The sequence below is a fragment of the Amblyomma mixtum genome, chromosome 2, assembly GCF_055824585.1.
Source record: "Amblyomma mixtum isolate Tamu chromosome 2, ASM5582458v1, whole genome shotgun sequence".
Lineage (NCBI taxonomy): Eukaryota > Metazoa > Arthropoda > Arachnida > Ixodida > Ixodidae > Amblyomma > Amblyomma mixtum.
In genome coordinates, this window is record NC_143013.1 from 311,252,110 (window position 1) to 311,267,281 (window position 15,172).

At 48.8% G+C, this 15,172-nt stretch overlaps 2 protein-coding genes across 4 annotated transcripts in view; both read left to right on the top strand.

The window, feature by feature from the left end:
* LOC149364966 (phosphatidylinositol 4,5-bisphosphate 3-kinase catalytic subunit alpha isoform-like) overlaps window positions 1-15,172 on the top strand; it is a 37,222-nt gene that overhangs the window by 21,549 nt on the left and 501 nt on the right. For all 3 annotated transcript variants that reach the window (XM_089574959.1, XM_089574958.1, XM_089574960.1), the window contains 5 exons: window positions 3,635-3,713; window positions 6,017-6,187; window positions 6,899-7,016; window positions 12,328-12,479; window positions 12,892-13,036. In XM_089574959.1, the coding sequence (XP_089431085.1) occupies window positions 3,635-3,713; window positions 6,017-6,187; window positions 6,899-7,016; window positions 12,328-12,479; window positions 12,892-13,036 (665 nt within the window). The remainder of the gene's footprint in view (window positions 1-3,634; window positions 3,714-6,016; window positions 6,188-6,898; window positions 7,017-12,327; window positions 12,480-12,891; window positions 13,037-15,172) is intronic.
* Window positions 7,023-12,314, top strand: LOC149364967 (uncharacterized). The gene is made up of 2 exons (XM_089574961.1): window positions 7,023-10,792; window positions 10,861-12,314. Exons 1-2 carry the CDS (start codon window positions 9,918-9,920, stop codon window positions 10,934-10,936), a joined length of 951 nt encoding a protein of 316 aa, XP_089431087.1. The 5' UTR covers window positions 7,023-9,917; the 3' UTR covers window positions 10,937-12,314.

A 15,172-nucleotide genomic window follows, 5' to 3' on the forward strand; every position in this document is an offset into this window, starting at 1 on the left:
CATGTGGTTGCAGGTTAGAGTCCCAGCTGCAGGATCCACTACAGATTCATTAAGGTCAAGTGTAAAAATTTTTCACTGAAATCTCAGTGCACATTAAAGAACCCCAGGTGGTCAGAATTACTCCGAAACCCTCCGCTACTATGGGTTCATTGGCATAGTATATTGCATATTTACTGTCTAACTGTGTATGAGGAAAATATTTTTCTCTGCATTACTGGGTTGGCCTGTGCTGTTATGAAAGAAAATTTTGCCCTTTCTACACTGTGCTTCAATTCTTTAGTGCTTGCTTTTTGTTTCCAGTGCTTGTTTTTTACTCTGAAGTTGTCAGGGAAGCCCTGGCCTACTTGTGACATTTTTGAAACTTCTTTAAAATTTCAAAAAGATTTGTTGGCAACTTGTGGGTAAAAAAGTATAATGAAATGTAAGTAATGCAAAATTTGGCTTGCAAAATGAGGTGACATATCATCTTTTTCTGAAACCTGGATCTGTTTGAAGTATCTGTCAAAGTTTATAATAACGAGCTGCACAATCATAGGCACTTGTAAGGTTGCCTTTCATGTCATAACTCTAGTTGCACATTAATCTGTCTGTTACCAGGGAATTAGACTAATACATCAACACTCTTCTGCACTGTGCTTGAAGGAACAGTCTGCTGACATTTATCGGCTATTTTTTCGTGTCAGTCGAAAGCTCCTTGCCCAAATAAATTAATTCCTGGTTGTGGTGCTGAGGAGCATAGCAGAACAATCTAATACCTAATTTTCAATATGGCAGTCTCGTTTTCCTCTATGGTAGATGGTATCTGCAAGCCCTCACGTTTGGGGCATGATATAACGTTAGTGTAGTAAGCATATGCAACTCTATGGACACAACTGCCACGCTGCCTGGGTAACGTGCAATATCAATAGTGGGCTTAAAATTAACAAAGATGCACAGATTTTGTTAAAATTACAGTTGAGAGCTCTAAAGTGGCTTTAGAAACACTATCAATAAAATAAAACTAATGGTATCTATCACTGGTACGAGCAAACGGCAGGACTCAAGGTTTAAGTAGGACTTTATATTGCCATGTACCACTGTAGTGGCCGTTCGTTTGCGCTCAGAAGCAACCTCACCTCCAGAGGCTGCTTTATTCAGTTTAACCTTCGGGGGCTGGGGGAGTGTTCACGCACTGCGTAGCCTCGGCTAGAAGGTATGAAGCGGGGTGATGATGGCGACGGGGAACGTGATAGGCGGCTCGGCGATGAGTATTATTCCCGACGCAAAAACTCCTCGATTTCGACTGGTCGCTGGCCGGGTCGGGGTCGTGGGGCGTCGTAAGAGAACCCTCAGATGCCCATTCTCCTGTATGGGCAGTACCGGAGAATGTGACTGGCTTCTGCACAGTGGAAGCATAGTGGGCAGCGCTGGTCGGGAGTTCTCCACTCGTCGCATTTCCCTGGCTGTGTGCAATGCTCGTAGGACGGGCGGGTCGGGGCGAGAGGGCGGCGATCCAACGCAGTTGGCTGAGGCCGATAGGGGCTTGGGTCCCGTCGTCGAGGTGCAGGACGGCGCACAGCTGCGGCGTAAGTCATGGCTGTGGGCTGCAGAGGCTGTGTGGTTGTCGGCATCACACCCAAGGCCTGTTGAACCTCGTCCCGGATGACGTCTGTGAGCGATAAAAGCTGCGGCTCATTCCCGTTGGCAGCAATCGTCGGAGCTCCTCTCGCACAACTTGACGGATAACCTCCCGCAGGTTATCGTTGTTAGCGATGTCCAGGCAGTTTGCGAGGCTGTAGCAGCTGCTGGGCTCTCTCCTTTCTCACGACGTTTGTGAAAGTCTTGAGAAGCTGCTCCTTGAAGGTTTCCCAGTTCGTAAGGCTGGCTTTCTCATTCTCAAACCAGATTCTTGCTGGTCCCTCCAAGGTGAAGAAAACGTACCTAAATTTCATGGCATCGTTCCAGTTGTTAAAGATAGCTACACGGTCGAATTGTTCCAGCCATTCTTCGGGGTCGGCACCAGGCGAAGCGTCGAAGGTTGGTGGCACCCGGGGCTGCTGCAGAATGATTGGAGTTGTCGTCTGGGGCAAGCTCTTGGTGGACGTTGCCACTTGCTTTCGCTTCCGGGTGGGGTCCGGCAGAGTCCTGAACTCAGGTGCGTCCCCTAGCAGACATCGGCTTGCGTGGTGGACTGGAGTCAGGTCCTCCGGTGAATGACTCAAAGGGCTGGCATCAGGACTTGCAGGGGGTGTCCAGTACATGGAAGGCTACCCAGCACCTCCACCAGGTGTCACGTTGTAGTGACGGCAGTCCAGCGGTCAGGAGGACACCAACAAGACTTGGAAACGAAGCTCTTTATTTGGGCTGACTTGCGCCCGCAAAAGAACTGAATCATTCGGCGGCGACGAAAGCAACAAACGTGCTCGTCAGTCGTCGAACTACGAACGCCCACCGCTCCACAAACCAACGGACTCGCAGAGCATCTGAACAAAACCATCGCAGACATGCTCTCCATATACATCGATGCCGAACACAAGACAGGGGACACCATTCTGCCCTACGTGATCTTCGCCTATAAAACTGCCGTCTAGAAAACAACCAGGTCTACCCCATTCCAGCTTGTATACGCCAAGAAGCCCACGACAACACTCGACGCAATGCTCCTGCAAGTTTCAGATGAAGGCAACCTCGACGTCGCTGCCTACCTTCATCACGCCGAGGAAGCCCGAAGACTTGCGCGGCTTCGCATTACAGACCAGCAGCACGCCGACACCCGACGCTACAATCTGCGCCGACGAGACACGCGTTACAAGCCAGGTGATCGTGTTTGGATGTGGACGCCAATTCGCCGCCGTGGATTGAGTGAAAAGTTGCTGCGACGCTACTTTGGCCCGTACAGGGTTCTCCGTCACATCGGTGACCTCGACTATGAAGTCATCCTCGACGGCACGACAGCATCTCAGCGACGATGCACACGCCTGGAAGTCGTACATGTCGTACACCTGAAGCCATATTATGAGCGCTAAAGGACTCGAAGTTTGCATTCTCCGTGTTTATTTTCATTTTTGAAGCGTCGAGGCGACACTTCTTTGGTAGGGGGGGTAATGCCACATATCACTGTAGTGGCCGTACCTCAAGGCCGCAGGAAAAGGGTGTTATCATTTTTGTTCGTGACGCGAGAAGCGACCGGACTGATCTCGATTGATCACAGCCATGAAGGGCTGTATCGATCTTGACCTGTTACCTCGAGGTTTCCTTGCCGGCATTAAATTGAGCGATGCCGCGAGCAGCGGGCGTTTGTAGTTCGACGACTGACGAGCACATTTGTTGCTTACGCCGCCGCCGGGTGATTCAGTTCTTTTGCGGGCGCAAGTCAGCCCAAATAAAGAGCTTCGTTTCCAAGTCTTGTTGGTGTCTTCCTGACCGCTGGACTGCCGTCACTACAACGTGACACCTGGTGGAGGTGCTGGTTAGCCTTCCATGCCGTACAGCTGTCACCATCTACTTTGGTACTTCGTAGGTTTAGGAAGTAGCAGTTTAGAACTTTTATCGGCCAGTGTTGTTGCTAGTGAGAGAGCTTATCATTAAATTTGAATAGCAAACGCTGAGAGAAGCTTGTTTTTGATCATGTGTGGTGTCCGTGTTTTTCTTCCAGACTTGCGTCAGGACATGCTGACACTGCAGGTCATTCGCATCATGGACAGCATTTGGCAGAAAGAGGGACTTGATCTGAGGTACTGTTAATGCGTCCAGCTCCAGAGATTGCACATGCACCACTAATGAGCGGAGCCTTAAAACTAGTAAGACACCAGATTTTGAGGTTATAAAAAGCTTGTTATGGGCCTCCTCTGAATGTAAGACCACCCATGGCCAAGTGCTGAATGCAACAAAAGCTTAAAATACATTTTACTTCAGATCCAAAGAGTCCTTAGAAGCTCTTTCTCATGATCAAGACCCGTCGCTAGTACAAGAGTTAAATGACATATGAGCTTGGGAATGATATCAGCGAATCACATCACAGCACAGTAACTTTATGTATATCACCCATGACCCATGACATCGTCCAGGTGCTGCGATGGCACTTAGTGGGCTGATCGGCAGATATGCTGTCGCTGACACACCAATATCAGCGGCCAAGTGAAACCTTCGCACTGATGAGACAATGACATGACTATAGCTGCTCTTGTTTGTCCCTTATCCTTATTACAAATAGGTGAAATGAGCAGCTGCATTTCATATGTTCACACTTCAACGCTCACCAGGGCTAAACAGCGAAAGAGTGAAGCGGTAAACAGTGAAGCGAGTCCGTGGGGCTCATATGTGCGATGTCGGTGATTGTGAATGCAAATTTACAAGTTTTAGCGAATGCAAATGGTTATCAAATATAGTTTTAACAACGGTGACCTGAAATCGATGATTGATTACATCTTAGGACACACATGCAATGAATGGAAAGCGCCACAGCTAGACGGTGTAACCCAGTCTGCCGACCAACGCTGCAGGCGCCCGGCAGTATATAGTCGTCGGCATTGCTTGTGGACAACAATTTAAGGCTATTTTAACTATTGCTAATGGGTGCCAAACATACTTCTGATAAAACAATTTAAAGTCAAGTATGTTGGTCACTTAAAAAAAAAAAAAACATGCACTGAGCAAGAAATTTCGGTCCTATGCAGTGCCAACCTGACTGTGGAGCGTTCCCCAGACTGGTGTTCGCATGTATTGGCACTTCTTCCAGAGTCACCGCTCTGTGTGAACAAGTAAACATACAACCAGTGCAAAAGAGAAGAAATTGTTTAACCTAAGTAGAATGCAGCTTGCATTTTATGCCAAATGAACGCCCAGTTGCAGCTATGGAAACCAAAGTAGCACTGAGGTGCAGTTGTTTTCATGTGTGCATGCCTGAGGCAATTTAATATCGAGATGCAAGACAATTACTACGCCGTTTCCTTCCTAAAAGAAGACCAATGTTGCGTACAGTGGGTTACACGCCTCTCAATAAAAAGGAGACTGCTCAGCATTAGTTAACCAGCGTATTAGTTAGCACATTTTTGTTGTATTCTGATGCACTACACCGCTGACAATGCTGTGCCAATAAGAGTGCTCTTCTAACTCAAAAAGCCTATATTTAAAAACTGTTGAACACCTTAGGTGAAACACCCTGTATGAATCGCTGTGCGTGTGCCATGGGCAACTTTTGAAACAAAGAACCAACCAAACCAAAAACCAAACTCAAACCAAACCCGCCAACCAAAAATTTGATGTCTCCACCTCCTTAATTCTTATCTGTACAGATATGAGCGTAGTGTATGCAGGGGATGTACAGGAAGGAAGACTCGGCATTTGCCCTGGCATGTATACTCGATAATGTTGTGTTATGAAAACGGTGTTGATAAATGTACAAGAACTTAACGTTGCCTGGACTCAATAAATACAAGAATTTTTTTTTCACTGTGCTTCACAGTAGGAGCAGCGGCATAAACAGCCCACTGGGAACACCTCAAGCTGTCTTCGCATGTGCTTGGATATGTGAAAAAATGCCTCGTGGTAAAAAAAAAATTGGCCCCCGGATTTATCTGGTTAAACTAAATGTGACTTAGGTGCACTGACATTTACTCGTGTTTAGGGGTAATCATTTGTGCTATTAATAAATAGAAAATCCGATAGCATTCGCTTCAGCATCTAGTGCCGCACGTACTAATTGGTTCTCTTCAGCAATTTCAGCCTCCGGATGCATTTAATTTTGTTGAGCCACACCGAGTCATTTTCATTTTTGCTGAGTCATTATACGTTCTCCTCCTTCGTCCTTTTCTCTGGCTTGGCAAGTGGCAGCAGGTGTAGAGAGGAAAATCTCCTAAACACCACCTGCCATCGTTGGCAGGTGGAGGCTTCACCTGGACATATCGGCTTGTTCGCTAGTGAGCTGTCTAGTGCTAGCACACAGATTTTCACGTTTTAGTTTGCATTCTAATTCCATAAGGATGCTCATGCTGTTCTCCATGAATGCATTCATGTTTGTCTTGTGCTTGACATGCAGGATGATGCCATATGCGTGTCTCTCGACGGGCAAGCACGTGGGCATGATTGAGGTGGTGCGCAATGCCAAAACGGTCATGAACATCCAAAAGAAAGGAGGTCGCATGGCTGCCTTTCAGGTGGACTCGACACAGCTTCACAAGTGGATTAAGGAAAAGAACAAAGGAGACCGGTAAGTACATGCAACACCTGCTGGTGTGCTTCTGGTTTAGTTCTATAAGTTTCCTCATGTCTACCTTCCGAGTGACTGCCTTCTTGCATTCACTCTGGCACTCTGGCTACAGCTTAGAGGGACACTGAGACTAAACTAAAATTCCTCTATGTCAACTGATTACTACATTTGATTGGCTGTCACTGAAAATGGAACTTTTACAAGCTAGGAAGGCCAGAAAATTAACTATACTGGGTATTTCTGTCAGGGCTGTTATTGCAAACAAACTGCAGTGACTTTGACTACTTTCTTATGAGCGAATCTTTGAGGCTAGACCACACTTCCTTCCACTTCCCGCCAGTGGTCATAAAGTTCATCATTTTTTCAATTCATCATCGCCATCATGTGTTTGAACTGAGGGGCAGAAGAAAAATGTTGAATTTGTAACTGCAGGTTTGCCAACAGTAAATTGTCTTGTACTGACGAACAAACATCAACATAACCATATTAAGCCAAGAAATTGTATCTTGGCCTCTGTGACCTTTTAAAACAAGTGCAGTCTTTCATTATATCTTTATGTTTATCTGTACAGTGCGATTGCAATGGAGTGCCACTGCACCCAGTGGTCAATTTAGTGGCTCCTCTGTTTACTGTGCAGCGTTGCTTGCCCTATGTGAGCCATAACATGCCTGTCTGTAGTGGTGGCTGACGTGACTGCCCTTGTTCCTTCAGGTACAAGCAGGCGATTGAGACCTTCACGTTGTCCTGTGCCGGATACTGTGTGGCCACTTTCATCCTGGGTATTGGGGACAGAAACCCAGACAACATCATGGTCAACGAAGAAGGCCAGGTGAGCTTGGGTTGTCTTCTAGGCTCAGAAATGTGTTGTATAACATTTTAGTTTGCTTGCATATATCTGCATATATATCTGCTCTTTTTTTCTTCTTCTTCTTTTTTTTTTTAATGGAGGCAGTTAACTCTGTCTTGCAGGTACCTACCGCATTTATTCGCATAATGATCGCACTTTTTTTTTTTTAATTTATGCAAATTTAGGGGTGCGATCATTAGCGGGGTAAATTTTTTACGAAAAATTTTTGAGCACCGAAAACGCAAACAAATTCCAGGCAGACAACCTTTGTCACACGGGCGTGCTACCCACGGTTACGCCGTTAAACGCGGTTATCGCGAACCGAGCTCAGCGATCTCGGCTTACGTCGTTAACCGCGAATGTAGAGTGCGAAAAGCGCACGAGCTGGCCTGCTTCAAGAATGTACTTTCTTCGCAATAACACCAACGTCCTGCGGCGCTCAAGCTACGCATTTTACCGCCGTTGCGCCGAAAAATGTCCAGTCCCTGCCGCATCATTGATGTACTTAGGTGACACGTTCACAACACTCGGAGCACTGGATTACGCGTGCTTACCGCAATGGTGCCGCCCGTGAGCGCGGCAGACGACGGGTCTCTGTACTCCCTATATAGTCGTCGCTAGGCCTAACTTGTTTCGTATCGAAGCCACAGTGGACGGCGTTTTTTAATTGACCAACGCTATAATGAATGTTCTACTTATGGTGCTGCCTTACTGACAACCTAATTGTTTCATATTGTTACGGGGATGTTACGGCGGTAAGTCTATATTGGCGGCTGCTCTGAAATGGCCAGCACTCAGCTCAGACACCGAAGGCCCAGCTACCAACTGTCAACGTCGTCGTCGTTCAGCGCACCGCCACTTCTTCGTTCACGATTCGTCCACTTATTGAGTAACCAGTTCATCGGTAACACTGCCCCTCGGCTGAAGGCAACGTCCCGGTGCGTGTTAGGCGTGCGATGTCGATGGTGGGTGATAGGGCTTGAGGCGAGCTACATGAACAACTTCGGACTTCAGTGTAGCGGACGTCGACTTTGGGCGCAGCGGCGTGATTTCATACGTTACGTCGGTCACTGCCCGTAATACACGATAAGGACCTGTGTAGCGCGGCAGAAGTTTTTCACATAACCCCACACGACTGGATGGGAGCCACAGCAAGACAAGAGATCCGGCAGGGTAGCGCTCATCACGGTGCAGGCCATCGTAGCGGTGTTTTTGAGCCTCTTGGGAGGCGGAGAGCTTGTGACGAGCAACCTGGCTGGCAGCGTCTGCTCGGGCAATAGCGTCACGCGCATATGTAGTGACAGGGCCGGCTGTGGGCAGCAGAGTGTCGAAGGGCAGTAAGGGGTCTCGTCCAAAGAGAAGATAGAAGGGCGAGTAACCAGCGGTATCATGGCGCGAAGAGTTGTAGGCGAAGGTGACAAAAGGCAAGCTTATGTCCCAGTCCCGGTGGTCGTTGGATACGTACATGGCGAGCATGTCTGTTGGCGTGCGGTTGAGACGCTTCGTAAGGCCGTTCGTCTGACAATGATAAGCAGTGGTGAACTTGTGACGAACGGAGCACGAACGAAGGATTTCGTCAACAACTCGGGAGAGGAAGCAGTGGCCACGGTCGGTAAGGAGTTGACGGGGAGCGCCATGGTGTAATATGACGTCGTGCAGAAGGAAGTCAGCGACGTCAGTGGCGCAGCTGGTTGGAATGGCGCGAGTGGTCACGTACCGCGTGCCATAATCGGTGGCGACGGCAATCCACTTGTTCCCTGAGGAGGACTCCGGGAAGGGCCCAAGTAAATCTAGCCCAACACGAGAAAACGGGTCGGTCGGGATGGGAATCGGCTGCAGGTGTCCAGACGGCAGGACAGCGGGCTTCTTTCGGCGCTGACAGGCGTCGCAAGTGGCCACGTAGCATTGGACGGAGTGGTACAGACCAAGCCAGAAGAAACGCCGGCGCACGCGGTCGTACATACGGGAGACACCAAGATGACCAGCCGTAGGTGCGTCATGCAGTTGTTCGAGGATAGTGGACCGTAGGTGTCGGGGAACAACGAGCAAGTGCTCAGCGCCATCAGGTCGCATGTTGCGGCGGTGCAGCGTGTTCCCGTCCAGCAAAAACCGGGCCAGAGAAGTGTCGCGCCGGTCGGTGCTCACGCGGTCGATGAGAGAGGTGAGGGTGGGACCCAAGCGCTGTTCGTCGGCAATGTGGGAGAGGTCGGAGATGGAGAGGACACAGGCATCCGACTCACAGTCTGTAGAAGGAGGATCGACGGGATAGCGTGACAGGCAGTCTGCATCTTGATGGAGGCGACCGGACTTGTGAACCACGGAAAAGGTGTATTCTTGCAATCGCAATGCCCACCGGCCAAGACGGCCAGTAGGGTCCTTGAGAGAGGAGAGCCAACACAGGGCGTGGTGGTCGGTTATAACAGTGAATGGGCGGCCGAACAAGTATGTGCGGAATTTTCCAATGGCCCAAACAAGAGCCAGGCACTCACGTTCTGTGATGGAGTAATTCTTCTCGGCGGAAGAAAGAAGACGGCTGGCGTACGCAATCACGCAGTGCTGGCCGCGTTGTCGCTGAGCAAGGATGGCGCCAATTCCGTGACCACTGGCATCGGTGCGAAGTTCAGTCGGGGCAGACGGGTTGAAATGGGCCAATACAGGAGGGTTGGTGAGGACGGCGATAAGGCTGGAGAATGCAGTAGCATGCTCTGTCTCCAGGAAAAAGGAACGCCATTCTGCAACAGATTGGTGAAAGGGCAAGCAACGGCTGCGAAGTTCGGGACGAACCGGCGAAAGTAGGATCAGAGACCGAGGTCTTTTGGTGGAGGTCGCGGGTTCGAGCCGACATGCCGACGACCCGACGAGACGACGGGCCGAACCAGCGAGATGACTACCGACCCGGCCCCTCCGTCTGCGCCTGCCACGCCAACTGTCGTCGTAGCCCACCCTCGCGACCCGGGCACATTCTGCGGTACAGATGGCGTGGACGTCGAGGACTGGCTCTCGCTTTATGAGCGTGTTAGCCAGCACAACAAGTGGGACACCACGCTGATGCTGGCCAATGTGATATTTTATCTTGCCGGCACCGCACGCGTCTGGTTCGAAACCCACGAAGAAGAGATTGCCACGTGGGATGCCTGCAAGCAGAAGCTCCGCGACCTGTTTGGGAAACCAGTTGGCCGTCAGCTTGCTGCCAAAAAAGAACTTGCAGCTCGCGCCCAAACGGCCACTGAATCATATATTACATACATTCAAGACGTCTTGGCACTGTGCCGCAAGGTCGATCCCAACATGACCGAAGACGATAAGGTAGGCCACATTCTTAAAGGCATTGCCGACGATGCCTTCCACCTTCTTCTATGCCGGGACTGCTCTACGGTTGACTCCGTTCTGCAGGTGTGTCGACGCTTCGAGCAGGCCAAGCACCGGCGCATTGCACACCGCTTTGACCGCCTGCCTAACACAGCTGCCAGTTCCACGTGCGAGGATCTGCCGACACTGAGGCAGCCTTCAAACCCCGACAACGTGACTCGCATCGTGCGCCATGAACTGGAGGCCCTGGCTCCTGTTACGACCAACACGCCCTTGTCGGACAACACCCTGGTCACAATATCCCTTATTCAAGCTGTCGTCCGCCAGGAGGTCGCCAACTTGGGCATGCCCTCCAGCCATCGTCCCGTCGAACCTTGGAGTGCGAGCCCCATCTCTCCCGTGGTCGCTACTGCTACGGCCCGCAACACCTTCGTCCCAAGTTACACAAGGTATCTCAATCCGGATGAGTGGCGTACCTCTGACGACCGGCCGATCTGCTTTACGTGCTCGTGCGTAGGCCACATCTCTCGCCACTGCCGCAGCCGTTGGTCCGCACCTCCCCGACCTTTGCCCTACGTCGACCGCCGTTATGACTATGGACCCTGTCGCTTCACGCCTCGGAATGAACTACCCAGCACCTCCACCAAAAGATGTTACGGGTATGTTACGGCGGTAAGTCTATATTGGCGGCTGCTCTGAAATGGCCAGCACTCAGCTCAGACACCGAGGGCCCAGCTACCAACTGTCAACGTCGTCGTCGTTCAGCGCATCGCCACTTCTTCGTTCATGATTCGTCCATTTATTGAGTAACCAGTTCATCGGTAACAATATTAAAAGAAATATATACGTTCGATTTCAGTAGCGGAGCAGGCGTGCAAGCAGATCGGCTCACTCGCGCTGCAATGGCGGCAGCTGCTACACGGCTGCGATTGTAAAACTAGCTTGTATCACAGTTGTTACTCCTACCAGCAACTTGGTACAGGCCAGCAATCTTCAAGGAGGATTCATTTTTGACGTTCCCGTATCCCAGAGCTTATTATTTGCAAGAACAATAAAGTTTAGCCGGATCACCACGTCACTTCGTTCGTTGCACCACAACCCAGAACGGTGGCGAGCCTTGCGACAACAGCGAACCATGATTCGAGATAACCGCAGTTAAGTTTGGTATTCGCGATTAAGCATAACCGCATTTAGACTGCCCGTGTGACCGCAGGTCAACCAACAGGCGGCTGCTGCTATAATGCTGACAGAACAAGATGGCCATCTGCACGTGCCATCTGTCAGACAGATAGCAAGTACGATCATCGTCGGCTAGACTTGACATCGTCGACATATTGCAGCGGCAAGTTCGGGGTGCTATCATTACGAGGGGAATAAAAAAAAATTGAATTTTGCCAACAAAATTCGGGGGTGCAATCATTACGCGAGTGCGATCATTATGCGAGTAAATACGGTAATACAAAGGCCTTCACGTCCTTTGCTGCCTTACTATGGTAGCCTTGTGGGAAGACTTTTTTTGCTTACTATGGTAGCCTTGTGGGAAGACTTTTTTTGGGGTTCATGGCTCATGCTGGCAGAGGTGTTGCTTCCAGTGCTGGTAATGGGTTCGGGCACAAGAGGAATCTAATCTGCCTGTGAGACACTTTTTGTCGTCACTCCGGTCGTGACAAATCAATAATTACGAGAGTGCGCACCAGCCAATGTAGAAATTACCTAAAATGTGACTATGATGGCACACTTATGTGTGTTTGACAGATTTGAAAAGCCGTGATTGCACTCATAAATAATAATGTGGATTCTGCACACAGTGTAAAAGCTATATTGAAAAGGTATCTCATGATTTAGACACCTTATAGTGACGGTATGGGCTGATAGCATTTTTCTCACTGTTCCGTTGTGTCGTATGACGGTGCATGCAGGGCACTTTTTTCTTATTTATTTTTTTTAAGCCCACACTAATATCTGTTCCTTGTTCGCTGCATAGATCTTCCACATCGACTTTGGACATTTCCTTGGTCACTTCAAGAAGAAGTTTGGCATCAACCGTGAGCGTGTGCCCTTCGTTCTAACGGAAGACTTCTTGCACGTCATTGCCAAGGGCCAAGAAAACCCGAGGAAGAGTAAAGAGTTCCAGAGGCAAGCCGCTGCTGTTTATCGTTTCTGTGCAGATTTTGCATAGTAGGCTGTAGTGGTTGCGTTTTGAGACTGTTACGACTGCTTCTCTCCCTCAATGCAGCAGAATATTCTTGGCAACATTTTCACGGGCATTTTCTTGCTACGAGCCTGGCAACATGCTGATAAATTGCAGTGGATACTTTTAGCGCTAGTTGCTTCTTTTCACACCATTCTTTTTGAATTCACGAAGAACCTGATGGAACAACCTCGCCCAGTGAAGCCAGCTAGCTGCCTTTAATCCCTGGCCTGCTTAATTTGCAAGTTGTAGATGGCAGTATGTGTAACATGACAGGTACCACATCGTAATGCATGATATAAGTGTTTGGTTGAAATTTCAGAAACTTTACGTTTCTTCTCTTTTTCGTCTTTGCAGTTTTCAGGAGCTCTGTGGCAAGGCTTACCTGCTGCTCCACCGGCATGCCAACCTGCTTATCACCCTGTTCACCATGATGCTGTCGACAGGGATCCCCGAGCTGCAGTCCATAGATGACATTGGTTATTTGCGCAAGACATTGCAGGTAAGGCCCACTCAGGATGGCCTGTGGCAAGTTGCCTTAAAAGAGTGCACTAGATTAAATGGAGCAACCTGTGATGGAGTGCTAACATTATATGCAAGAAACTTTCAGTCCACACTTCACCTTTCATATTTTGGGGGGGGGGGGGGGGCGGATCTGCATTTTATTGGGTGTCTTCCATTATCACTGCAGAGGTTCTTATTAAGGTTTCTAGAGGGCAGTCCATTGCTGGTGTCATTCGTTGGATCACCTAGGGAATGGCACGAAGTACAGCCTTGTTCAAAAGTCTTCAGGCTGCATGGTTTGCTTTTGTCGTGTAGTGGAGAACTAATGAAACCCCTCAAGCTCTAAATCTTTGCAAGGTGAAAAGAACCATCATTTTTCATGTTTCAGGACTTTGTGGTTTTTAGTGATGCTGTGAGTGTTCCACTGTACGGATCACAAAGAAACGATATGGCCTAGAAAAAAAAAGGTTGCACGTGGAATTTTGTGGTACAGTTGGCATCAGGCATGGCTTACTTGTTTTTACTGTTCTCTTACACCATGGCATTCATGCATGCCAAAATTGTCTGACAGGGCAAGACTAAAACATCATGTAATTGAAGCCGCTTGAGCTGTCTCGAACACATGGACACTGATACAAGCACAGTGTTCATGCTGGTTTCATTATAAAGAGTGCAGTTGTGGGGTAGCAAACACAAGTGCTGATATACACCTTGGCAAAACAAGAGGTCCATTCCACGTAGGCTGGCCCGTGTTTGGGCATCTTCTAACTGCAAGAGGTCTTGCTGGCATTTGAGATCACCCATTACGCTCTTATTGCAATTTTCAGGTTCTTTTTTTGTTATTATTCATGAAGTCAAGCTGCAGTTTCTTTTGTGCCCATACAATTGAACGTCATCACACAATTTCATTGCTGTTACAGCAAAATGGCAGTTTGCTGCAATAAGCAGGCACGTGAACTTGGCAAGTGACCTCTTTTATGGGTGACTTTGTGCCAAATCAGGAAAGGCATAGTGATAGAAGTATGTTCGACAGTCATTGACCTGTAACGCCGCAGCACTCGGCATTCTATTTAAGCATGCGACAGAACTTTCCACACAGCCTTTGATCATCATTGTGATTATTTCTGAGCATCCTAGAATTCCGCAGGCATGATCATAATTGTTTGGAAGCATAGTCTAATGTTCGATGGAAGACCGTCTGGTCAGGGTGAAGTATTGTCTCACCCTGGAAGAGGAGACGAACGGTAGCATCCCATTTTTGGACGTACTTGTCAAATGTCACGCGCATCGCTTTACCTTCAGCGTCTTCCCAAAAACAACGCACATGGGACGATATTTGGATTTTGAATCTGCGCACCCTATAGCTCACAAGTGTTCAGTGGTCGCTTCACTAGTCAACCGTGCCGAAAATATCCTTCCCGACACGGCAAGCCTTTGCAGTGAAATGAAGCTGGTGAAAAGAGATCTTGAACGAAAGTTACCCAACAGGAATTTGGAATTATAGTTAGAGGAGTACAGGAATTACAGGAGTTACAGTTACAGGAATTTTATCAGCAAAGTGATGAAAAAAGTCGAGCGCACGTGAGGAGCACGGCAACTGGCACCAAAAAAGATAAAACACACTGCGATTCCCTGTGTGCCTCACGCTAGCAAAACCCTCTCTCACATCTTCAGAAAATATGGAGTGCACATTGCACACATGCCAACAAGTAAGCTGCGAGCCGAACTTGTCAATGTGAAAGACCCGCTACCACGTGCCAAATTCCCCGGTGGTGTTCCCTAGTGTTCGCCGATGTTGCTTATAGAATCCCAAGCAGCGACTGCCCCTTCCTCTACATCAGGGAAACTGGAAACTTTCAGCGATGCAGAAGGGATCACCAGGGCGATATAAGAAACAACCGTGCATCAAAGAATGCGATTGCTGAACACATGCAGTTCACTGGCCACGAGATAGGCTGGAATGAGGCGACAATCTTGACAACTGAAAGAAACACTTCGGCAAGACTAATTTGGAGCCCCTAATCATCCAGACGACGGCCAACACGCTGAACAAGAATCGGGGCACGCTGTGTCATATCTACGGGAAAAGATTACAAAGGATCCTGAAGCCTATATAGCCTCCCCTTTTTCTGAG

Excerpts from the sequence above, each read along its gene's own strand:
- LOC149364967 (XM_089574961.1), top strand. The coding sequence starts at position 9,918 with ATGACTACCGACCCGGCCCCTCCGTCTGCGCCTGCCACGCCAACTGTC. Across the intron at positions 10,793-10,860 it reads TTCGTCCCAAGTTACACAAG|GCCACATCTCTCGCCACTGC; the intron begins GTATCTCAATCC and ends GCTCGTGCGTAG.